This window comes from Oncorhynchus mykiss, chromosome 14 (genome assembly GCF_013265735.2).
Source record: "Oncorhynchus mykiss isolate Arlee chromosome 14, USDA_OmykA_1.1, whole genome shotgun sequence".
NCBI classification, from domain to species: Eukaryota; Metazoa; Chordata; class Actinopteri; order Salmoniformes; family Salmonidae; genus Oncorhynchus; species Oncorhynchus mykiss.
In genome coordinates this window covers 34,995,166-35,020,241 of record NC_048578.1, presented here as the reverse complement: position 1 = coordinate 35,020,241, position 25,076 = coordinate 34,995,166, and the positions used below count along the sequence as shown (strand labels likewise).

General features: G+C 42.2%; 1 protein-coding gene across 1 annotated transcript in view; it reads right to left on the bottom strand.

The window, feature by feature from the left end:
• Nucleotides 1-25,076, bottom strand: part of LOC110489217 (protocadherin Fat 2) — a 68,355-nt gene that overhangs the window by 8,862 nt on the left and 34,417 nt on the right. The window contains exons 13-23 of the mRNA XM_021561849.2: nt 24,595-24,979; nt 22,850-23,046; nt 21,208-21,361; nt 18,503-18,736; nt 14,970-15,359; nt 9,356-9,567; nt 8,861-8,998; nt 8,523-8,666; nt 4,164-4,361; nt 3,146-3,986; nt 2,213-2,370 (exon numbers count right to left, since the gene is read on the bottom strand). Coding sequence (XP_021417524.2) covers nt 2,213-2,370; nt 3,146-3,986; nt 4,164-4,361; nt 8,523-8,666; nt 8,861-8,998; nt 9,356-9,567; nt 14,970-15,359; nt 18,503-18,736; nt 21,208-21,361; nt 22,850-23,046; nt 24,595-24,979 — 3,051 coding nt within the window. The remainder of the gene's footprint in view (nt 1-2,212; nt 2,371-3,145; nt 3,987-4,163; nt 4,362-8,522; nt 8,667-8,860; nt 8,999-9,355; nt 9,568-14,969; nt 15,360-18,502; nt 18,737-21,207; nt 21,362-22,849; nt 23,047-24,594; nt 24,980-25,076) is intronic.

Here is a 25,076-nt window from a genome sequence, read left to right as displayed (position 1 = left end):
TATTTATATCAAAAAATCTCAATATACATTGGCGCGTTATGTTCAGTAGATCCAAAAACATCCAGTGATTTTGCAGAGAGCCACATCAATTTACAGAAATACTCATTATAAATGTTGATGAAAATACAAGTATTATGCATGGAACTTTAGATACACTTCTCCTTAAGGCAACCGCTGTGTCCGATTTTTAAAAAGCTTTACGGAAAAAGCAAACCATGCAATAATCTGAGTATGGCGCTCAGACAAACAAATACATATATCCGCCATGTTGGAGTCAACAGAAGTCAGAAATAACATTATAAATATTCACTTACCTTTGATGATCTTCATCAGAATGCAGTCCCAGGAATCCCAGTTCCAAAATAAATGTTTGATTTGTTCGATAATGTCCATCATTTATGTCCAAATAGCTACTTTTGTTAGCGTGTTTGGTAAACAAGTTGCAGACGAAATGTCAAAAAGTTTTGTTACAGTCCGTAGAAACATATCAAACGATGTATGGAATCAATCTTTAGGATGTTTTTAACATAAGTCTTCAATAATATTCCAACTTGAGAATTCCTTTGTCTTCAGAAAAGCAAAGGAACGGAAGATACCTCTCATGTGAAATGCACGTGACCAGTGTGTGACTGCTGGCAGACCTCTGACTCATTCCCCTCTCATTCAGCCCCCCTTCATAGTAGAAGCCTCAAACAAGTTTCTAAAGATGGTTGGCATCTCGTGGAAGCCTTAGGAAGTGCAACATGACCAATATCCCACTGTAACTTCAATAGGGGCTGAGTTGAAAATCCACCAACCTCAGATTTTTCACTTCCTGGTTGGATTTTTTCTCAGGTTTTTGCCTGCCATATGAGTTCTGTTATACTCACAGTGGTTTTAACCGACAAGTCACCTTTTCCTCTTTCTCCACAGGCTTGTCACGGGCGCTATTGTTCAAATGGGCTAAATCACTTCAAAAAGTAATTTAGTGTAAAAAATGTGAGGAATACATGAAAAACCTTTAGCCGGTGATCGTGAGTAGGTCCTAAACTGAATTTCCATTCCAGAAATTTCTAAAGGATGGATGTGACTACTTCTCCCATTTTTATTTTGGGTCAAAATATTGATGCGATTTGGGAATTGATAAGAATTTGTTGCGGTGAAGCCTAACTCTCAAGGGAAACACATCAATTGTGTAATATTTTCTGACAAAGCCGCTGTGAAGTGAAAAAATCATGTGTTTTTTTGTATTTTTTTTGCACCATCATTTTGAAATGTAAGAGAATGGCCATAATGTATTAGTCCAGCCCAGGCGCAATTTAGATTTTGGCCACTAGATGGCAGCAGTGTATGTGCAAAGTTTTAGACTGATCCAATGAACCATTATGGTTCAAAATTTTGTATCGAGGCAGCCCAAATGTGCCTAATTGGTTTATTAATACATACAAGTTCATAACTGTGTACTCTCCTCAAACAATAGCATGGTATTCTTTCACTGTAATAGCTACTGTAAATTGGACAGTGCAGTTAGATTAACAAGAATTTAAGCTTTCTGCCAATATCAGATATGTCAATGTCCTGGGAAATGCTCTTGATACTTACAACCTCATGCTAATCGCATTAGCCTATGTTAGCTCAACCGCCAGCCCAGGGGGAGTCCCCCCCCCCCCCCAGTCTTGAACTAAATTTCAATTCCAGAAGTGTCTGAAGGATGTGATGGCCCTTTTTTTTTTTTTTTTTAACTCAGAGTATTGAGTTTGTCAAGGCAGCACACAGATCTGGGACTAGGCTATGAAAGAACTGATGGAAATGGGGACATGAAGATAGAGACAGTCCTCACCACAACGTGGTTGGATCAGTTCAAAGTCCCGTTGATCAACTGACACAGACAAAGCCAGCAGAGAGGGAATAATATGATAAGAGATCAGTATGATTGAGCCAGGAATCCACACTGAAATGTTCACTTCCGTATAATCACAGCCCTCTGATATGCAATCAGGCATTTAGAATGTCTGCTACAGTACAGGAGGGACTGCCAAGGAAAAGGAATATGATGTTTTTATGATCTCTGATAATAATGTAGTGCAATACATGATACTGTAAAACACTGATGTAAAATGGGCTGTAAATCTAATTTAACTAATTGAATGAGCTACGAGATACTGCAAAAGCAAATAACGACGTGTGTTTTTTCATCTCTGATAATAATGAATGCATGTGAGCTTTACAATACCTTCAAGCTCCCCCAGTTGGTTGCATTGGTACTCATGACAACGCCTTGTTGCTGGAAGGTCTTGATGCGCAGAGAGAGACGGAAGTTCTGATTCTCCTCCGCCTCAGTCTGATACAGGTATTTCAGATAGCCCTTCCCGTCAAAACTCACAGCAGACTCTGAAGTTGGAAAAACGATGCTGTTAAATGTTAAATGTTAAATGTTAAATGTTAAATGTTAAATGTTAAATGTTAAATGCAATTTGTATGATTTCATCAAAAACATGTCTAATTAACATGTAGTGACTAATATTTAAAAACACTAATTTTGGATGACTATCTGTCCGTCAAATTAGGAATAGTCACTCAAATGTGTTCTCATAATGAAATCTGCTTGATCAAACAGACTTTCATGTGAGAATCTTTCAAAGTTCATACAAATAAAAAAAATCCCCTCACGTATTTTGTTTCAGGCTCAGATCTTCCACATCGCTTTCCTAGAGATATTTGGGTCTTTTTAGGCTTTGGGTTTAGCCAAAACAGTCTAACTAAAGAGGTGGTAACCTCAACAGAATACCTCCACTAAATATGTCTGCCAGGGGGACAACAGTAACTAAGAAGACCCACAACAAGCAGATAATCACTAGCACTATCCTGGAGGCCCCTAGCTCCCAGCTGCACCCAGCTAATCCCCATTTGAATGTGAAGTGAGATAGATCATGAAGGGGGTGACTTCAGGCTCCTACTGTGATCATAGAGAAGGTAGGATACTATTTGACTGATAGGGTTCAATCACAGGTCTACTGTGTGCTCAAAGTAAGTGTTAGCCAAGTAATCCAAAGCCTAGGTATTGACTTAGTGAGCTAATTCTGCAATTCTTCACGTCTCAGGCACATCTCATACAAGCTTGATAAGTAACCTTGTCTAGCTACCAAACCACCTCAGTTACACCTACCGTTGCAAGGGCAGACACTCTCCCAGGTGTGTTGTGGGGTGATGAAGCCGGCCCTGGCTGTGGCGTAGTGGCTCAGCCTCTCCCCTCTCATCTGGACTGAGTTCCTGCATCCTCTACGAGGGCATTCTGTCCCTAGACACCCATTATGATGCACCTTGAGAACACTCAGTCCCAACGAGTCTTCTATGTCAGCGATGATCCCTGCCAGCCGGTTGGTTGGTAACGGTTCTACATTTCCACCATGCGGCCTCCATAGCAGCAGAACCTCCAGGACCAGGGAGTTGGGTTGCTGCTGTAGGCTCACCAGGTGGAGGTCTTGCCTGGTTATACCCAGGGCCGTGCTGAGGCTCCTCTGGAGGCCTCTCCAGTGGTCCCCCAGGAACTCCTCCGGGGAAAGCCCAGCCAGCTGCAGAGTGAGCCCAGCGTCCAGGGCCTGTTGTGTGGGTTTCCATACATGGACCTTCACCCCGGCCCACACGCTGAACTTCCCATCGGAGACGCTGACATTGAGGGAGTAGAGACCAGGTTTCAGGTCTTCATCGGCCCAGATCTTCCCATCCACCAAATCCACAGAGAACCTGGAGAGGCCTCCAGAGGGTTCTGAGCTCGGCCCTGGGTCTCCCCCACCTGGAGACTCCGAGATCAGCTTGTAGTTTAGGATGTCGTGCAGGTCCTGGTCGGAGGCATGGAGCTTGCCTATGACTCGGTTGGAGAAGGTGTCTCCTGTGGTGGTGATGAAGACCTCCAGGGGCATCACAGAAGGAGGGTACTTGCTCTGCTCAGTGACGTTGATCTTGACCACGCAGATGGAGGAGAGAGGAGGGTGTCCGCTGTCTGTCACCTGAGGTAAGGGCATGAATAGAAACACATATGATCAAATATCAGTATCTGCTAGTACTATGTAGGTCTACATTTATACTCCATTTCGACATCCCAAATAACCAGTGGACATGTATAGACGTCAGACAAACAGATTACAACCTGCAGGGATCTGTTTTATTACAGGAAGATTCGTCACCTGTATTTTCAGTAGGTGCTGTGGCTTGATCTTCTTCTTCAGAGGGGCAGAGATGGACAACAGACCTCCCTGGTCTACGTGGAAGCGGCGGTCCTCGTTCCCAGACGCGATGTGAAAAGTGAAGGGAGGTCCATTGTGAGGGGTGTCTCTGTCTGTGACCACGAGCTGGAGGATGCTGCTACCGATGGCCTCGCCCTCCTGACGAGGAACATACGGTACCATCGTTAGTTATGTCGTCATGCTATCATACAAACTAGGTCAAGCCTTCCATGACACCTCGTTCCACAAGGGCCTAAAACAAGACAGACCCTAATGATTTTACTACATTGCAAAAGCGTGCTGATCGTGATCTTATCTTGAAAAATGTCAAAAGTTTCCAATGAGTGCCGGAAGTTTCCACCTGGAATGAATGCTACAGTGCTTGACTGAGTGCTGGTATGAGCTCGTCTACACCTGTTGTATTCGGCACATGAAAGCAGATGAGCTCACATCAATGTGTTACAATTTGGCAGAACAAGCACAGGTTTCAGATAGCCTAGCCTTCTAGGTAGCCTAGTGGTTAGAGCGTTGGGCTAGTAACCAAAAGTATTGCTGGATCAAATCCCCGAGCTGACAAGGTAAAAAATCAGTCGTGCTGCCCCTGAGCAAGGCAGTTAACCCACTGTGCGCCGAAGACGTGGATGTTGATTGTGGCAGCCCCCCGCACCTCTCTGATTCAGAGGGGATGGGTTAAATGCAGAAGACATATTTCAGCTGGGACTGCTGGAACAGGTCACTGAAACAGAGTGCCCTGTTGGCAGAGATAGGTGGCTTGTTAATTCAATATGGCATTGTCCAGATGGATGGATGTACATTTGCATCTCACACTGTTGCAGTCTCTGGGATGAGATGTTCCCACGGAAGTCCTGGAGTCACTGACGACAGTGAATGTGAATTCAATTGTCGTATTTGAATTGTTTCAAGAGTTCATAAACAGCTATGAATTGGGATATGTTTCATTGTACTGTAAGTGCTATGGATTTATTATTACAGGGAAATTGTGTCATTCTGTTTTGTCGGACGGCGAATAGTTCAAAGAGGAGAAACACAGGGAAGGGCTACTATTATTTAAATTGAGTTGATTAGATTAGAATCTGGATGTGTTGTTCCTGCCTATTGTTTTTACTGGCAAAGTGCTACGAAATGTTCATTCAGGTTAGGGGGTGACTTCCTGCTTGAATTTGGTTAAAAGGACAGTGAATTTGCTCATATTTTGAGAAGGTGTTAGCAGGATCCTGTGTGTATCAGACACGTGTAACCACGTTGAGTCTTATTTAGTCGAGAGTTATTTACTCAGTGTATTCTGTAATGTGTCATGTGTTTCATGCCATTGTTTGAGTGCTTCATCCTTTCATAATGAATAAATCCTATTCGTTTAATTGGGTAAATTGCATTCCTCGTTTCACAGAGTAAGTCTTTTGAATGACTATAGGCTCATAATTTAGCAGGTCTCTTGGTAGTTGTTATATACACTATACACACACACCATATGTCTTGGTTCCACCTTGACATCCCTGATCTACTTGCCTCAATACATTAATGCTAGAACAAATGTTACCTGTCACGTGTGCCAAATACAACAGGTGTACACTTTCCCGTGAAATGCTTAGTTATGAGCCCTTTAACCAACAATGCAGAGTTAAACAGTAAGAACAATCGAGTCCCTTAATATTTGGTACAAGATAGACCCATGTTCATTATAGCCACACTACTAAGTGGTGATGGAAGAAAGGCCTTGACTAGAGTCTCTAGATCCACAGAGCCTGTTGCGTTTAGTCACATAGTAATGGAGTCAGATTGATGAATGTAGTTTATTATATTCATCAATTTTCATTATATTTGTATTATATTTTATTATATATGGTTACAAGCCATCACAATACCAATAAACTGCTCTCCCTTTCTCCCTTTACGACTCTGAATAGCCCTGAGAAGTTCAGGAGTAGAGTTGAATAGTCCTGAGAAGGTCAGGTGTAAGGTTGAATGTCCCTGAGAAGGTCAGGAGTAGGGTTGAATGGTCCTGAGAAGGTCAGGTGTAAGGTTGAATGGTCCTGAGAAGGTCAGGTGTAAGGTTGAATGGTCCTGAGAAGTTCAGGAGTAGAGTTGAATGGTCCTGAGAAGTTCAGGAGTAAGGTTGAATGGTCCTGAGAAGTTCAGGAGTAGAGTTGAATGGTCCTGAGAAGTTCAGGAGTAGGGTTGAATGGCGGGGACCCAGTTACCAAGATTTACCGGGATTTACTGCCCAAAGTCACTCCCTTTTCCCGGTGATAAATATCTGAAATGGAACTGTTCTCTGCGGCCTCTGCATGATGAATCAACGCTCAGGGTGGGGACAGACAGCCCATCTCAGGGTGGGGACAGACAGCCCATCTCAGGGTGGGGACAGACAGCCCATCTCAGGGTTGAACAGACAGCCCATCTCAGGGTGGGGACAGACAGCCCATCTCAGGGTGGGGACAGACAGCCCATCTCAGGGTGGGGACAGACAGCCCATCTCAGTGTGGAGCAACACTTCACAATGCATGTAGATTAATTATCTCATCATGGTAACTTTTTTTCCTGTGACAGGTAGGCCTACACTTACAGTAATATAAAGATGGAATGTGCGTGTAATTTACCATCTCCATCTGGCTTTCAGGGGTCACCTTGTTTTTTAATTGTAAAGATTATATATTTTTTAATTGTAAAGATTATATATTCTTTTATCCATCTGCAGAGATTTAAAACAGCCTGTCACTCGAACATCGTTGCTTTAAATATCTCTCTCTCTCTCTTTCTCTCTCTCTCTCTCTCTCTCTCTCTCTCTCTCTCGTCCTTCCATCGCTTTCAACCTTTAAATGAAATACGTTTTGTTGTCCTGATCGTCATCATTCTGATGATGAACGATATAGGACTAGAATTAGATGCAGAAGTCTTTCCATCCCCATGACTTCTCTTGGGCTGGTGTATTTAACATTCAGCAAAAAAAAAAAGGTGCTTGCCTACCTTTTCAAATAGTTTATTGGTATAAGAAATGCTACAAAAAGAGAGAGAAAAGAGAGGCCAGCGGATCTAGAACAGGATTATCTTTTTTGGATGCAATTTGAATGGAGTTGGAGAGAGAAAGACAGAGAGAGAAAGACAGAGAAAGACAGAGAGAGAGACAGAGAGAGAGAGACAGAGAGAGAGAGAGAGAGAGAGAGAGAGAGAGCAGGAGGGAGAGAGAGCAGGAGGGAGGGAGAGAGAGTGAGAGAGAGAGAGCAGGAGGGAGGGAGGGAGGGAGGGAGGGAGGGAGGGAGGGAGGGAGACAGAGAGAGAGAGAGCAGGAGGGAGAGAGAGCAGGAGGGAGAGAGAGCAGGAGAGAGAGAGGGAGGGAGGGAGGGACGGAGAGAGAGAGACATAGAGACAGAGAGAGAGAGAGCAGGAGGGAGAGAGAGCAGGAGAGAGAGAGGGAGAGAGAGACAGAGAGAGAGAGAGCAGGAGGGAGAGAGAGCAGGAGAGAGAGAGTCCTTCGGCTGTGAAGTACTCCTACCCGCTGGACTGAGATAACTAATAGCCTAGCCCATTGTCTATTCCTGGTTGGTGAAGCTCTCTATAGTTTAGTATAGTTGTAGCCCTCTCATATTTTCTCTTTCAATTGATAAGACCATCTCATCCTCAAAAGTCTTACGAATATAATATTGTATTTGCCTGAGTTGAGTACGGAAGTTCATTTATATTGACCTGTGGACCTGTGGAGTCTCAATAACTGTATTGTATCTGCTCATTATTTAGTCTAGTAAATAAAACCTTGAATTCATTATTTGTGGTATTGAGTTCATTGGGTTCTTGAGGTTCCAGAACTTGATGAGGTTCCAGAACTTGACGAGGTTCCAGAACTTGACGACGTTCCAGAACTTGACGACATTCCAGAACTTGACAACGTTCCAGAACTTGACAACGTTTCAGAATGAGAACATAGTAAATTGACTGTTGATTAAGACTGTTGTTGATATATAATTAATTGTACAGTTCATGTTAACTCCTGATAGAGTTCATTCAAGGGTCTGTCTATGTTAAAACCTTTAGTGGTGCCCCTATTCGATTAATTTGGATAGGATAATTAATTATTCAATGAATTCATGAATAAATTATCTTGAATATGAATTAGCCAAAAGTCACAGCACACGCCTGATTGGTTCTTCAGCTCTCGATCCTTCCACTCCTGATTTGTAGAGACAGCTGAGGATAGCCAGCTGTCAGGATGCTGATCGTGTAGAGGGAGAGAAACTGTGTGTGTGTGTGTGTGTGTGTGTGTGTGTGTGTGTGTGCGTGGGGCGGCGTGCGGGCCTGTGTTGGTACCTGAAGGACCAGGTTGTGTTTCATCTGGGAGAAGACAGGTGGGTTGTCGTTGACATCGGACACGGTCAAGGTCACTTGGACTGCGGTAGACAGAGGAGGGTCTCCATCATCGGCTGCTTGGACTGTCAGAGAGTAGTGAGTGATCTGGGACAGGCAGAGAGACCAGTTAGATACAGGATATCACGGTTCTACTATTTTCTTGACTTTCTCTTAGCTCCTAGGAGAGCAAAGGGCTTCAACACTGCATCTCCAGGGAAACCTGTTCTGAGCAGTTTTTCAAAACTTTATTCCAGGTGATTCCTTCCCCATATAAACTGCCCAAACTAAACCCCCCTCACCTCCTCTCTGTCCAGTGTAGCCCTGACTATGACCTCTCCACTGCGAGGGTCGATGCTGAACTGCCCCTGAGGGTCTCCACTGGAGATGGAATACTGGACAAGGTTGTTCAACGGCCCATCCAGGTCGATGGCTGTCACCTTGGGAATGGGGAGAGAGAAGAGATAAGGGAAGAGGGAAGAGATAAGGGGGTGAGAAGAGGAAAGAGATAAGAGGAAAGAGATAAGAGGGAAGAGATAAGAGGGAGTTGAGAAGAGGAAACAGAAAGCATCATTGAACTGAGCTGCTTGGAAGCATATCAGTCTGATCTTCATTAGCTCAACCAAACTGCCATGTTCTCTAAGTACTTAGATGTGTGTCTGTCCAAATGCCAAATTCAAAACAACTTTCCCTCAGGGAAATGACTTGTCATTGAACACATTGAATGGTGTATTACAGTAACTGGTTTCTAAAGTGACAGTTGAGAGTGACAGTTGACAGTTGAGAGTGATAGCTACCTGCATCACCACATCGCCAGGCGACAGGTCCTCTGAGACGTCAGCACTGTAGTCTCCCTGTCCGAACACGGGCGTGTTGTCGTTGACATCTGTGATGTTGATAATCACCATGGTGATGTCGCTCAGAGTCGACTTGCCTCTCGTCCCCTCCAATGACAGGTAGTATTCACGACACCGCTCAAAGTCTAAAGAGCCATTCACAGCCAGAACACCTGAAAAACACACAACACAAACTCTATTCATTTAACTGACAGCTGTGTTTTAACTTGGTCTTGTACACACTGACACAGTCCTGGGTTGACACGTGGGTTTTGAGTATATGTTCTCAGCCTTCATTAAAAAAATAGGAAGAATTACAGCATTTTCCAAAGATGCCCACAGCAACAACGTATTCAATTCCATCTTGCGGTGCTCTTTTTGTTAAAAACAAAACACTGATATGTTTTGTCAGCGCTATCTGATTGTCTTTGTTCTGTTTCCCCAAAAACATACATGCAGTCAAACAGGTGTTGGGTTCTACCTGTTAAGAGTACCAGGATGTAGAGAAGTGGGGATTGTAAAATATACATCTGCTCCAGCCCAATTTAACTACAGTACCAGGATGTAGAGATAAGGACATGTCTTGAGTAGATTGGAGTTGGCCCTTCTATCTTGTTCCAAGGACAGCTCTGCCTCAACATCAGAAATATATTTTATTGATTAAGTTTAGGTAAAAGGATGTCCATATTAGGAAGGTGTTTGCCGTAATATTGGGTATGGATTGTGATTTTAGAAAATATTCTACATTTGGCTTGTCTCACGTTATCTGAACAACCCTTACTGTACCTATGGTTAGAAGAGCCACAGAGTGCAGCAGCACAGTACATTGGATTTACGCAAAGAAGAATTTGTTCTTAACTGACTTGCCTAGTTAAATAAAAGTAAAATAAATCTATTGGTGTTCTGTACCCTGGTGGAAACATCTCACAGCTCTCGTATTCAGCCAACAGGCTGATGTGAAAACGACCGATACCAAACAGACTTGAAAACAAACACCAGAGAATTTTCTGACGTTAATAATTGTCATTTCATTGTTGTCTCTGTCAAACTCCCTCCTACCCACTCCCCCCTCTTCTTCTCTCACTCTTTCTCTCTCTTTCTCTCACCCCCTCTCTCTCTCTGTCTCTTCTTCTCTCACTCTTTCTCTCTCTCATACTCCCTCCCACCCCCCTCTCACTCTCTCGCTCTCTCACTATTTCTCTCTCTCTTTCTCTCATCCCCTCTCTCTCTGTCTCCCCCTCTCCTTCTCGTCCCCCTCTCTTTCTCTTTCACTCTCTGTGTGTCTGTATCCCCCCTCTCCTTCTCGTCCCCCTCTCTTTCTCTTTCACTCTCTGTGTGTCTGTATCCCCCCTCTCCTTCTCGTCCCCCTCTCTTTCTCTTTCACTCTCTGTGTGTCTGTATCCCCCCTCTCCTTCTCATCCTCCTCTCTTTCTCTTTCACTCTCTGTGTGTCTGTCTCCCCCCTCTCCTTCTCGTCCCCCTCTCTTTCCCTCTCACTCTCTGTGTGTCTGTCTCCCCGCTCTCCTTCTCATCCCCCTCTCTTTCACTCTCTGTGTCTCTGTCTCCCCCCTCTCTTTCTTTCTCTCTCACTTCTTCCATCTCTCTATCTCTCAGCTGCAGAAACAGACACCTGTAAATGGAGGAAAGAGAGCGTTCCTGGATTCCTGGGGCATCTGCCAGTCTGGTTTACACACTTCCTTAACATAAGACAAGATAACAACATAACAACAGTCATAACCGCCACCTGCATTCCTTTAAAATACCCACCAGGTTTCAACATGTGCAATAATATCACACAGGTACAGGTCTCTGTTCGTTGAGGTAGTTGAAGACTTCTAGACCCTCACCTTGTCTGTTTGTTGAGGTAGTTAAGGTTAGGAAAAGGGTTAAGGATAAACTAACACGCAACAAAAAATGTACTTTTGACACCAATTTGACAAAAGCTGTAACCCATCTAGACATGAACGTATTCAAGGGTTTGGGTCAATTCGAATCAAAGTCAGTTATTTCAGCAAGTGATTTGAATTTAATATCCAAAAATAGCTTCTCCTTTATCAGTTTATTGAGAGGTCATTGAAAATAATTGAATTGGAATTTCAGTTTACTTCCTGAATTGTTTGATTTCAACCCTGAACTCATGTTGGAACTGAGTTGGTAAATATGCAATTGGAAGTGCCACCTGATTTTCGCTGACGTTCCGATGAGAAAAGAGAAAAATAACAGAAGTTTGACTAACTAAAGAAAATTACCCAATGTACTGTGTTATACTGCAGGGCTCTGCTCTGAAGAAAGACAACAAAGAGAATCACAAATTTAAACTCATTCAGTCCTGTAAACTCTCTCTTTCATGTGACCAGCTGAGACCAAAGAAAATAACATTGAGCTTCCACGTCTGTCTCCATTGATACAACATATAATAAATAACATTGAGCTTCCACGTCTGTCTCCATTGATACAACATATAATAAATAACATTGAGCTTCCACGTCTGTCTCCATTGATACAACATATAATACATAACATTAAGCTTCCACGTCTGTCTCCATTGATACAACATATAATAAATAACATTGAGCTTCCACGTCTGTCTCCATTGATACAACATATAATACATAACATTAAGCTTCCACGTCTGTCTCCATTGATACAACATATGATACATAACATTAAGCTTCCACGTCTGTCTCCATTGATACAACATATAATACATAACATTAAGCTTCCACGTCTGTCTCCATTGATACAACATATAATACATAACATTAAGCTTCCACGTCTGTCTCCATTGATACAACATATAATACATAACATTAAGCTTCCACGTCTGTCTCCATTGATACAACATATAATACATAACATTAAGCTTCCACGTCTGTCTCCATTGATACAACATATAATACATAACATTAAGCTTCCACGTCTGTCTCCATTGATACAACATATAATACATAACATTAAGCTTCCACGTCTGTCTCCATTGATACAACATATAATACATAACATTAAGCTTCCACGTCTGTCTCCATTGATACAACATATAATACATAACATTAAGCTTCCACGTCTGTCTCCATTGATACAACATATAATACATAACATTAAGCTTCCACGTCTGTCTCCATTGATACAACATGTAATACATAACATTAAGCTTCCACGTCTGTCTCCATTGATACAACATGTAATACATAACTAAAAAAAACGACTTTGTTGCTTTGACACAATGGTAACAGAACAGCTGTGTGGTGGGATGATTACTCCTGGGATGGAACTACACACGAGTGGATTAAGTTGCCGACAAGCCCGGGCTATTGAACGATTTAACAACTAATACAGACATTGGTTTGGCTCAGTCCAACCAAACCTCTACGAGACTCCTGCCCTGCTGCGGTATCTCAAAGCAGGGAGGATTTGTAATGAAGGGACACCAAGAGAAATCAGGGAGAAAATAAACTCCAGGCGTCTGTGGTGGTGTCACGAGGTACACCACCACAGACATGGCACCACCATAAGACCAGGCAGTATAATACATTACTGACTAATGTATACTTATCCAGAGTGGCTGATTGCTGTACAGCTTACACTACCGGTCAAACCTTTTAGAACACCTACTCATTCAAGGGGTTTTCTTTATTTTTTTACTATTTTATACATTGTAGAAATATTAAATAACACATACGGAATCATCTAGTAACCAAAAAAAAGTGTTAAACACGTCAAAATATACTGAATTTGATTTTTAATGACAGCTTTGCACACTCTTGGCATTCTCTCAACCAGCTTCACCTGGAATGCTTTTCCAACAGTCTTGAAGGAGTTCCCACATATGCTGAGCACTTATTGGCTGCTTTTCCTTTACTCTGTGGTCTGACTCATTTCAAACCGTCTAAATTTGGTTGAGGTCAGGGGATTGTGGAGGCCAAGTCGTCTGATGCAGCACTCCATCACTCTCCTTCTTGCTAAAATAGCCCGTACACGGCCTGGAGGTGTGTTGTGTCATTGTCCTGTTGAAAAACAAATGATAGTCCCACTAAGCCCAAATCAGTTGGGATGGAGTATTGCTACAGAATGCTGTGGTAGCCATGCTGGTTAAGTGTGCCTTGAATTCTAAATAAATCACACACAGTGTCAATAGCACACCATAATAGCACACCCCACACCATAACACCTCCTCCTCCTCCATGCTTCATGGTGGGAAATACACATGCTGGGATAATCCGTTCACCCACACCGCATCTCACAAAGACACGGCGATTGGAACCAAAAATCTCCAACTTGGACTTCAGACCAAAGGACACATTTCCACCGGTCTAACGTCCATTGTTCGTGTTTCTTGGCCTAAGAAAGTCCCTTCTTCTTATTGGTGTCCTTTAGTAGGGGTTTCTTTGAAGGGGTTTCTTTGAAGCAATTCGACCATGAAGCCCTGATTCACACAGTCTCCTCTGAACAGTTGATGTGTCTGTTACTTGAACTCTGTGAAGCATTTATTTGGGCTGCAATTTCTGCGGCTGGTAACTCTAATGAACTGATCCTATACAGCAGAGGTAACTCTGGGTCTTCCATTCCTGTGGCGGTCCTCATGAGAGCCAGTTTCATAATAGCGCCTGATGGTTTGTGCGACTGCACTTGAAGAAACATTCAAAGTTCTTGAAATGTTCCATATTGACTGACCTTCATGTCTTAAAGTAATGATAGACTGTCATTTCTCTTTGCTTATTTGAGCTGTTCTTGCCATAATATGGACTTGGTCTTTACCAAATAGGGCTATCTTCTGTATACCACCCCTACCTTGTCACAACACAATTGATTGGCTCAAACGCATTAAGAAGGAAAGAAATTCCACAAGTTAACTTTTAACAAGGCACACCTGCTAATTGAAATGCATTCCAGGTGACCTCATGAAGCTGGTTGAGAGAATGCCAAGAGTGTGCAAGGTTGTCATCAAGGCAAAGGATGGCTACTTTGAAGGATCTCAGTATATAAAATATATTTTGGATTTGTTTAACACTTTGTTTGGTTACTACATGATTCCATTCGTGTTATTTCATAGTTGTGATGTCTTCACCATTATTCTACAATGGAAGAAATAGTCATAAATAAAGAAAAACCCTGGAATGAGTAACCGTTCTAAAACTTTTGACTGGTACTGTATATCAACAGGACCTTTACAAAATCTATCAAAAGTGCACCAGAGTTGACAATGTACTTTCAATCATTTCTCTGCCTCGCTGTGCATTACTGCTCCGATGCCTGACTTCTGAGTATCAAATAGAAAGCAGACCTTCTAACTCTGCCAAAACATTAAAGAAATGGCAATATATTGCAGTCAGCAACATAACCAGGTGAATAGTATTTGCTATACCATTTAGCTTTCCATCAACCTTATAAGTGGGCTTCTCTGCCTTCTGCCAGGTCTTTCTTGCTGACGTGGGATTCAAAATGATTGTGCTTCATAAATATATTAATTTGCCCAAATAAACTCAAATAAACTTTATGGAAAATTATGGAATGTTTTGGAATCTCACAGAACCTTACTGACCCATGGAACTCCTGGAAGTGACGGAGCAGAACCTTACCAGTTGCTGGGTGAAGGTAGAACCTTCCCCCCTCGTTGCCGGAGACAATGGAGTAGACGATGGATTCCGTCTCGGTCCCATCTCTAGTGAGGGCAGAGACGCTGATGACCTCTGACCCTACCAGGGTGGATTCTGGGATCTGGGCGGAGTACTCCTGGCTTAAGAATACCGGCTTGTAGTTGCTCAGGTCGACAACATGCACTGTAACTGTGGCGATGGAGTACAGTTGTCGGGGAAGCCCCCTGTCGGTGGCTTTGACCTTGAGTTCAAAGGTCGACCGGGTGTTTTCGGCCAGCGACCTCTCCAGGCGCAGGATACCAGAGAACTCTTCTAATGAGAAGTGGCCGCTGTTGTCCTCGAGTAGAGAATACTTCACCTCAGAGTTTATACCTGCAGAAGGAGAGGAGAGAATAGGAGTCAGTCTGGTTGTTCTGAGCAGAGACTATTTCATATAGTTTCATACAAGGCACTATCTAGCTACTATTATCTCTATGGTATTTCACCTCAGAGTTCATATCTACCAGAGGAGAAATAGGAATTGTCAGTCTGGTTGTTCTGAGCAGAGACTATTTCATATAGAGACAGGGCACTATCTAGCTACTATTATCTCTATGGTATTTCACCTCAGAGTTCATATCTGCCAGAGGAGAAAATAGGAATTGTCAGTCTGGTTGTTCTGAGCAGAGACTATTTCATATAGAGACAGGGCACTATCTAGCTACTATTATCTCTATGGTATTTCACCTCAGAGTTCATATCTGCCAGAGGAGAAAATAGGAATTGTCAGTCTGGTTGGTTTAGCACCACGAGGTTAGGTTTCTTCCAAAGTATGCTCATCCCAACAGTAGGTAATAACTTCATATACAGCTACGAGTTAATGGCCTTATCAAAACAATATGCAAGGTGCAATTATGAAGAAGTCTCAACTAATAAACAGTCATAAAAAAATGCCAAACAGCCATAATAAACAGCCTCAGGATAATACATGATTAGATATGTGTTTCTGCACCTACAGGAGTGGTCCTGTTCCTCAGTCTCTCTCTCATATATATATATATATATAAATATAAGAAGGTTGGAACCACCAAGACAATTCCCAGAGCAAGAAATTAGTAAAGGCTCTGAATACTTATATACTGTAAATGTGATATTTCCACTTTCTAAAAAACGTGTTTTTTCTTTGTCATTATGGGTTATTGTGATGTCATTATGGGTTATTGTGATGTCATTATGGGTTATTGTGATGTCATTATGGGTTATTGTGATGTCATTATGGGGTATTGTGATGTCATTATGGGGTATTGTGTGTAGATTGATGAGGGGAAAAAAACTATTTAATTCATTTTAGAATAAGGTTGTAACGTAACAAAATGTGGAAAAAGTCAAGGGGTCTGAATACTTTCCGAATGTTCTGTATACACATCAATTACATGACAAGAAAAATACAATCAAATGAAACCAAAACATTCTTTAGTACAAATGTACTCTAACATCCTCCTGAATTGCTCAACAGGCCCCAACTGAACCAAATTTAAGGACTTTTGGAGATCATTCCACATAACAGCCTACAGGGAGGAGGTGAGGGCCCTCAGAGTGTGGTGTCAGGAAAATAACCTCACACTCAATGTCAACAAAACAAAGGAGATGATCGTGGACTTCAGGAAACAGCAGAGGGAGCAGCCCCCTATCTACATTGATGGGGCAGAAGTGGAGAGGGTGGAAAGTTTTAAGTTCCTCGGCATACACATCACGGACAAACTGAAATGGTCCACCCTCACAGACAGTGTGGTGAAGAAGGTCTTCAACCTCAGGAAGCTGAAGAAATGTGGCTTGTCACCAAAAACATTCACACACTTTTACAGATGCACAATCGAGAGCATCCTGTCGGGCTGTATCACCACCTGGTACGGCAACTGCTCCGCACATAACTGTAATGCTCTCCAGAGGGTAGTGAGGTCTGCACAACGCATCACCGGGGGCAAACTACCTGCCCTCCAGGACACCTACACCACCCGATGTCACAGGAAGCCCAAAAAGATCATCAAGGACAACAACCACCCGAGCCACTGCCTGTTCACCCCGCTATCATCCAGAATGTGAGGTCAGTACAGGTGCATCAAAGCTGGGACCGAGAGACTGAAAAACAGCTTATATCTCAAGGCCATCAGACTGTTAAACAGCCACCACTAATATTAAGTGGCTGCTGCCAACATACTGACTCAACTTTAGCCACTTTAATAATGGAAAAATGTATGTAATCAATTTATCACTAGCCACTTTATATAATGCTTACATACCCTACATTACTCATCTCATATATATATACTGTACTCTATACCATCTACTACATCTTGTCTATGCCGTTCGGGCATCACTCATTCATATATTTATATGTACATATTAATTCCTTTACACTTGTGTGTATAAGGTAGTTGTTGTGAAATTGTTAGGTTATATTACTGTTAGAGATTACTGCATGGACGGTACTAGAAGCACAAGCATTTCGTTACACTTGCATTAACATCTGCTAACCAAGTGTATGTGACAAATAAAATTTGATTTGATTTGATGAGAAGAGCAAAAAAAACAAAGAAAATGATTGCCCTAACTCAGTAGATATTGAAGGGTTCTCCAGGTTTACCCATCCCTGATTCCAGGTCTGGTAGCTTAAACGTCTGAAGGTGAACAATGAGGTAAGGTATGGCAGAAGTTTATGCAAGAGTTTATGCTTTTAAGACTACAAAAAAAGAGCGCAATGCATCGCTCTACGAGACTTCAGAGAGGGCCAGTTTCTGATACAGAATGCATGCGATGTGTCCTGAACTTGATACCCGTAACAAAGTGTAGTGCACTGTGGTAAACTACATCCAATGACTTCAGTGTATTGGCTGCTGCATTCATATAGACAATATTGCCATAGTCTAAAGACATCAGAAATGTTGACTGAATTATTTGTTTTCTGCTATTTAACAAAAGACAGGACCTGTTCTTATAGAATAAGACTATTTGAATTCTTAATTTCTTAATCAACGTATCAACATGTTTTTTTGAAAGATAGCTTTTCGTCAATCCAGATGCCTAGATCTTTAAATTAAATATGCATAAATTAGTGATGCGCTTATTGACTCATATCCTGCAATCCCGTTGGTTATATCCACAGAGGGGGCGGGGTTTAGGGCCATGAAATATTATGTGGAGGTGGGTGGCAGTCAGGAAGTATATAGGAGAATAGTCTCTCTGTTATCACCTGAGGAATAGGAGAACAGTCTCCATTTTATGACCTGGGGATGTATATAGGAGTAGAGCCTCTGATACATAAAGGGGACATTTAGATTCTACCATAGAAATATAATTACTAGATCAGACAAAGCCCCTCAAACCATGCCTCAGAATGCAAATGTCCATTCTAGTCATTCTGATTCTGATTCTATAGATTTTAGCACATGAAATATAATAACTAGATCAGCAAAGCCCCTTCAGACTCTCCCTCAGAATGTTTACACTTTTCATTTTATATCAATAACATAACTTACCAGTGTCAGGGTCTTTGGCGTAGATGACGGCGATGGGTGTCCTGACGGTGGTGTTGTCGAACACGGTGACTTCATAGTGGTTGTTGGAGAACTTGGGAGGGTTGTCATTCATATCCTGGATCATGAGTAAGATGTCTGCCTGGCAGGAGCGACCTCCGCCATCCGTGGCTTTAACTACCAGATCATACTCCATCATCTTCTCCCGGTCCAACTGGGCCAGGGTGAACAACTCCCCTGTCACAGAGAAGAAGAACAGATAATTAGATGAACATATTATAGATAACTTATTCCTTCTAAGTCCATCTCCTAGTGGAGCAGAGGGCCTCACATACAATATATAGATGGATAGATTTAGTCTAAGCATAGATGAAGCATAGACTGAGTCTAAGCATAGACTGACTGTTGGTGATGGGAAAAATCACTGAGATGTACAGTATCAGTCAAATGTTAGGAAACACATACTTATTCAAGGGTTTTTCTTTATTTTTACTATTTTCTATATTGTAGAATAATAGTGAAGACATCAAAACTATGAAATAACACATATGGAATCATGGAGTAACCAAAAAAGTGTGAAACAAATCAAAATATATTTCAATGTTCATTAGAGTTAGCTGCACCTCCAATTGCACCACAAATAAATGTTTCACAGAGCTCCAGCAACAGACATATGTCAACATCAACTGTTCAGAGGAGACTCTGTAAATCAGGCCTTCGTGGTCGAATTGCTGCAATGAAACCACTACTAAAGGACACCAATAATAAGAAGAGGCTTGCTTGGGCCAAGAAACACGAGCAATGGACAAGCATGGAGGAGGAGGTGTGATGGTGTGGGGGTGCTTTGCTGGTGACACTGTCAGTGATTTATTTGGAATTCAAGGCACACTTAATCAGCATGGCTACCACAGGATTCTGCAGCGATACGCAATTCCATCTTGTTTGCGCTTAGTGGGACTATCATTTGTTTTTCAACAGGACAATGACCCAACACACCTCCAGGCTGTGTAAGGGCTATTTGACCAAGAAGGAGAGTGATGGAGTGCTGCATCAGATGACCTGGCCTCCACAATCACCCAACCTCAACCCAATTGAGATGGTTTGGGATGAGTCGGACCGCAGAGTGAAAAAAAATCAGCTCACAAGTGCTCAGCATATGTGGGAACTCTTTCAAGACTGTTGGAAAAGGATTCCAGGTGAAGCTGGATGAGAGAATGCCAAGAGTGTGCAAAGCTGTCATCAAGGCAAAGGGTGGATACTTTGAAGAATCTAAAAAATAAAATAGATTTTGATTTGTTTAAACAACTTCTTGGCGCAACCATTCCGTTAGCCGGATCATTTTCGTCAACATCGCTGAATTGCAGAGCGCCAAATTCAAATTAAATTACTAAAAACATTTCATTTTCATGAAATCACAAGTGCAATATAGCAAAACACAGCTTAGTTTGTTGTTAATCCACCTGGTGTGTCAGATTTCAAAATAGCTTTACAGCAAAAGCTATCCAAGCGTTTATGCAAGAACATCTCTCTCAGCAGACAAAACATTACAAACAGCTAGCAGCAAAGTAGATTGGTCACGAAAGTCAGAAAAGCAATAAAATGAATTGCTTACCTTTGATGATCTTCGGATGTTTGCACTCACGAGACTCCCAGTTACACAATAAATGTTCCTTTTGTTCCATAAATATTTCATATCCAAAATACCTCCATTTGGTTGGCGCGTTATGTTCAGAAATCCACAGGCTCGAGCGGTCACGACGGGGCAGACGAAAATTCCGAATAGTATCCGTAAAGTTCATAAAAACTTGTCAAATGTTTGTTTATAATCAATCCTCAGGTTGTTTTTACAATAAATAATCAATCATATTTAAAATAGGAGAGAGAGAGAAAATGTCTGCTCCAAGCTGTTGCACATGCAAAACTCTGCTGGCACCCAGCCATCCACTGACACGATGTGATCCTTCTCGCTCATTTTTCAGAATAAAAGCCTGGAACTATGTCTAAAGACTGTTCACACCACGTGGAAGCCATAGAGAAAGGAAACTGGTTGATAAAAAGAGAAAAAGCCTTGAATGAGTAGGTGTATCCAAACTTTTGACTGGTACTCTATATCACAATGGTGGGGAAAAAACACTGAGATGTACATGTATATCAAAATGGTGGGAGAAAAACACTGAGATGTACAGTATATCAAAATGGTGGGGAAAGGGCCAGAGGGTAGGCCTCTACATTCTTGTCAAAACATTTGACAAAATATTTACTGAAATCTATCAAGAACAAAACCGTGAGAAGTACATATAAATCACAAAATGTTTACATTTCTGGTAGTCATTCACCGTGCTACCAGTGTCATAACATTACTTTGCATTGAAGGCCATATCAAAGCTTCTCCTGGCATATATGTAATGTGATAGCACACATTCTTAAGATTATGAGCTCTGTTTGACTTACAATAATGAAGAGAGATTAATGATGGGCTTGTGCTATGACAAATAGGAAGTATGGTTGATGAGAAGCCAAAGCACCAAATATAGAAAAAACACCAAACCTTTGTGTTGGTCTGACGGTAGACACCATCTTGTCTTCTTTGAAGACCTCAGTTTAAGTATTTTGTAAGAATGGAGATGCAATCTCTCAACTCAAACAAAAACAGATTTCAATTAGGGGGCCTCTTTCTGCTTAGACCCCAAATAAAAGATGCCTCTAACCTGTCTTTTGATCAAGATGGAACTTGTCTGCGTTGGGGCCGTGGAGGGTGTAGGACACTAGTCCGTTGGTGCCGATGTCTGGGTCCGACGCTGAAACCTTCAGTATGAACATGCGTGACGGGGAATTCTCCATGACGACCTCTGTGTACAGCAACTGAAACATTGATAGTTAGCTACATCTTAGGTCAAATTGCAGTTGTTGACACATTCACATTTCATTCATGCTTAGGTAGGCTACCGCTGATGGATGTGTTATGTAGAGTGCCTTTGGAAAGTATTCAAACCCCTTGACTTTTTCCACATTTAGTTACGTTACAGCCTTACTCTAAAATAGACATTAAACTAAATAAACATTGTTTTTTCCCCTCATCAATCCACACACAATACCCCATAATGTCAAAGCAAAAATAGGTTTTTAGACATTTTTGCAAATGTATTTCTAAAAAATAATAATAAGGAAATATCACATTTGCATAAGTATTCAGACCCTTTACTCAGTAAAGTGATTACAACGTTTACAGCCTCGAGTCTTCTTGGGTATGACCTGTATTTGGGGAGTTTCTCCCATTCTTTGGTTTTCATCAAGAATCTCTCTTTACTTTGCTCTGTTCATCTTTGCCTCGATCCTGACTAGTCTCCCAGTCTCTGCCGCTGACAAACAACCCCAAGCATGATGCTGCCACCACCATGCTTCACCGTAGGGATGGTCTCAGGTTTCCTCCAGACATGAAGCTTGGCATTCAGTCCAAAGAGTTCAATCTTTTGGCAAACTCCAAGTGGGCTGTCATGTGCCTTTTAATGAAGAGTGGTCATAAAGGCCTGATTGGTGGAGTGCTGCAGAGATGGTTGTCCTTCTGGAAGGTTCTCCCATCTCCACAGATGAACTCTGTCAGAGTGACCATTGGGTTCTTGGTCACCTCCCTGACCAAGGCCCTTCTCCACCGATTACTCAGTTCGCCCTGGCGGCCAGCTCTAGGAAGAGTCTTGGTGGTTCCAAACTTCTACTATTTAAGAATGATGGAGGCCACTGTGTTCTTGGGGACCTTTAATGCTGTAGACATTTTTTGGTACCCTTCCCCAGATCTGTACCTCGACACAATCCTGCCTCGGAGCTCTACGGGCAATTCCTTCCACTTCATGGCTTGGTTTTCTCTCTGACATGCACTGTCATCTGTTGGACCTTTTATAGACAGTTGTGTGCCTTTCGAAAACATTGCAAACAATTGAATTTACCACAGGTGGACTCCAATCAAGTTGAAGAAAAATCTCAAGGATGATCATTGAAAACAGGATGCACCTGAGCTCATTTTCGAGTCTCATGCCAAAGGGTGTGAACACTTATGTAAATAAGGTATTTCTGTTTTTATTTTTTATAAATTTGCAAAAACGTAAAACAAAATGTTCACTTAGTCATTATGTTGTATTGTGTGTAGATTGCTGAAGGTTTGTATGTATTTAATCCATTTTAGAATAAGTCTGTAACGTAACATCATGTGGAAAAAAGAAAAGCGTCTGAAAACTCTGAAGGAACTGTATGTAATGAACTGCTGTGAAGTCCTTATGTCGGTACAACGTGTTTAAGATGTTGCGTAAGACGTGTTGTTCCTGTCATCTACAGGAATCAAAATATATACTGACGTACCTGCACACACAGAGGACCGTTATCGTTGATGTCTAGGACATGGACCTCTACCGTGGCAGGGGCCTCGAATCTCCCGTCTGTAACGATTATCTTCAGGGAGTACTTGTCTTTAGATTCACGGTCAAGAGACTCTTTGAGGACCAGACCCCATTCCTCTCCCTCTTGCACAATGGAGAACTGGCCCAATGGGTCTCCGTCTAAGGAAAAACATTTGAATGTAATGCATCAATGCCAATGCTACCTGGAGGCCTACATGAGTTTGGTCATCACCACCACATTTCTTCCTGTCAATGTAGTCACTTTTACACTTAGAATGAACCATTATAGGAGACATACTGCTCTGTTATCATAAGCCATTATTATAGTAGATACATATGGCTCTGCTTTAATACACCATTATAGAAGACATATTGCTCTGTTATAATAAGCCATTATAGTAGATATATATATACACTGCTCAAAAAAATAAAGGGAACATTAAAATAACACATCCTAGATCTGAATGAATGAAATATTCTTATTAAATACTTTTTTCTTTACATAGTTGAATGTGCTGACAACAAAATCACACAAAAATCATCAATGGAAATCAAATTTATCAACCCATGGAGGTCTGGATTTGGAGTCGCACTCAAAAATGAAGTGGAAAACAACACTACGGCTGATCCAACTTTGTCCTTAAAACAAGTCAAAATGAGGCTCAGTAGTGTGTGTGGCCTCCACGTGCCTGTATGACCTCCCTACAACGCCTGGGCATGCTCCTGATTAGGTGGCGGATGGTCTCCTGAGGGATCTCCTCCCAGACCTGGACTAAAGCATCCGCCAACTCCTGGACAGTCTGTGGTGCAACGTGGTGTTGGTGGATGGAGCGAGGCATGATGTCCCAGATGTGCTCAATTGGATTCAGGTCTGGGGAACGGGCGGGCCAGTCCATAGCATCAATGCCTTCCTCTTGCAGGAACTGCTGACACACTCCAGCCACATGAGGTCTAGCATTGTCTTGCATTAGGAGGAACCCAGGGCCAACCTCACCAGCATATGGTCTCACAAGGGGTCTGAAGATCTCATCTCGGTACCTAACGGCAGTCAGGCTATCTCTGGCGAGCACATGGAGGGCTGTGCGGCCCCCCAAATAAATGCCACCCCACACCATGACTGACCCACCGCCAAACCGGTCATGCTGGAGGATGTTGCAGGCAGCAGAACGTTCTCCACGGCGTCTCCAGACTCTGTTACGTCTGTCACATGTGCTCAGTGTGAACCTGCTTTCATCTGTGAAGAGCCAGTGGCGAATTTGCCACTAGAGTGATAGCACCGCCAGCATTCAAAAGTGACCAAAACATCAGCCAGGAAGCATAGGAACATTGTGTTGTTTAAGTGTTTCCTTTATTTTTTTGAGCAGTGTATTACTCTGTTATATTAAGCCATTAAAGTAGATATATTGCTCTGTTATAATAACCCATGACTTTAGTATATATATATTGCTCTGTTATAAGAAGCCATTACTATAGTATAAATATATATTGCTCTGTTATAATAAGCCATTATAGTAGATATATAGCTCTGTTATAATACGCAATTCTAGTAGATATATTGCTCTGGAGAAGTACTGTGCCCATCTTTTTCTTATTTAAATATTGTTCATAATGCTGGTAGGCCTGAGAAAACGACTAATCAACTACTTCAAAAAAAGTGTATGTGATCAATCATTCAATCAATCAAATGAATCAATCAACAAGACTCACCTGTGATGTAACACGTGATCTGCCTGTTTTCTTTAGTCACATCCATATCAACAGTCGTTAGGCTCATGATGACCTCCCCAGGCCTAGTATTCTCCATGACAGACCCATGGTACACGTCCTCCGTGAACCGAGCAGGGTTGTCGTTCTCGTCAGTCACCGTCACCTCCACTAGAACTGAGGACGAGAGCTTAACCTCCCCCCCGTGGTCAGTAGCCACCACTGTGAAGCTGTAGTGCTGAGTCATCTCACAGTCCGTTTCTCTCAGAGTAATTATCCAACCGCTCTCACTGTCGATGGAGAAGACATCGGTGATGTCATCGGGTTCGGCTTCCAAGGTGTAGGTCACCTGTCCATTGGTGTCCTGGTCAGGGTCGTTGGCAGTCACCTGGATGGATGAATGGATAAATGAATTAAAACTAAACTGCTCCAAAAAGGGAATTTGATTTGCACATCTTGAACACAGAAATCATAAAGAATTGCAT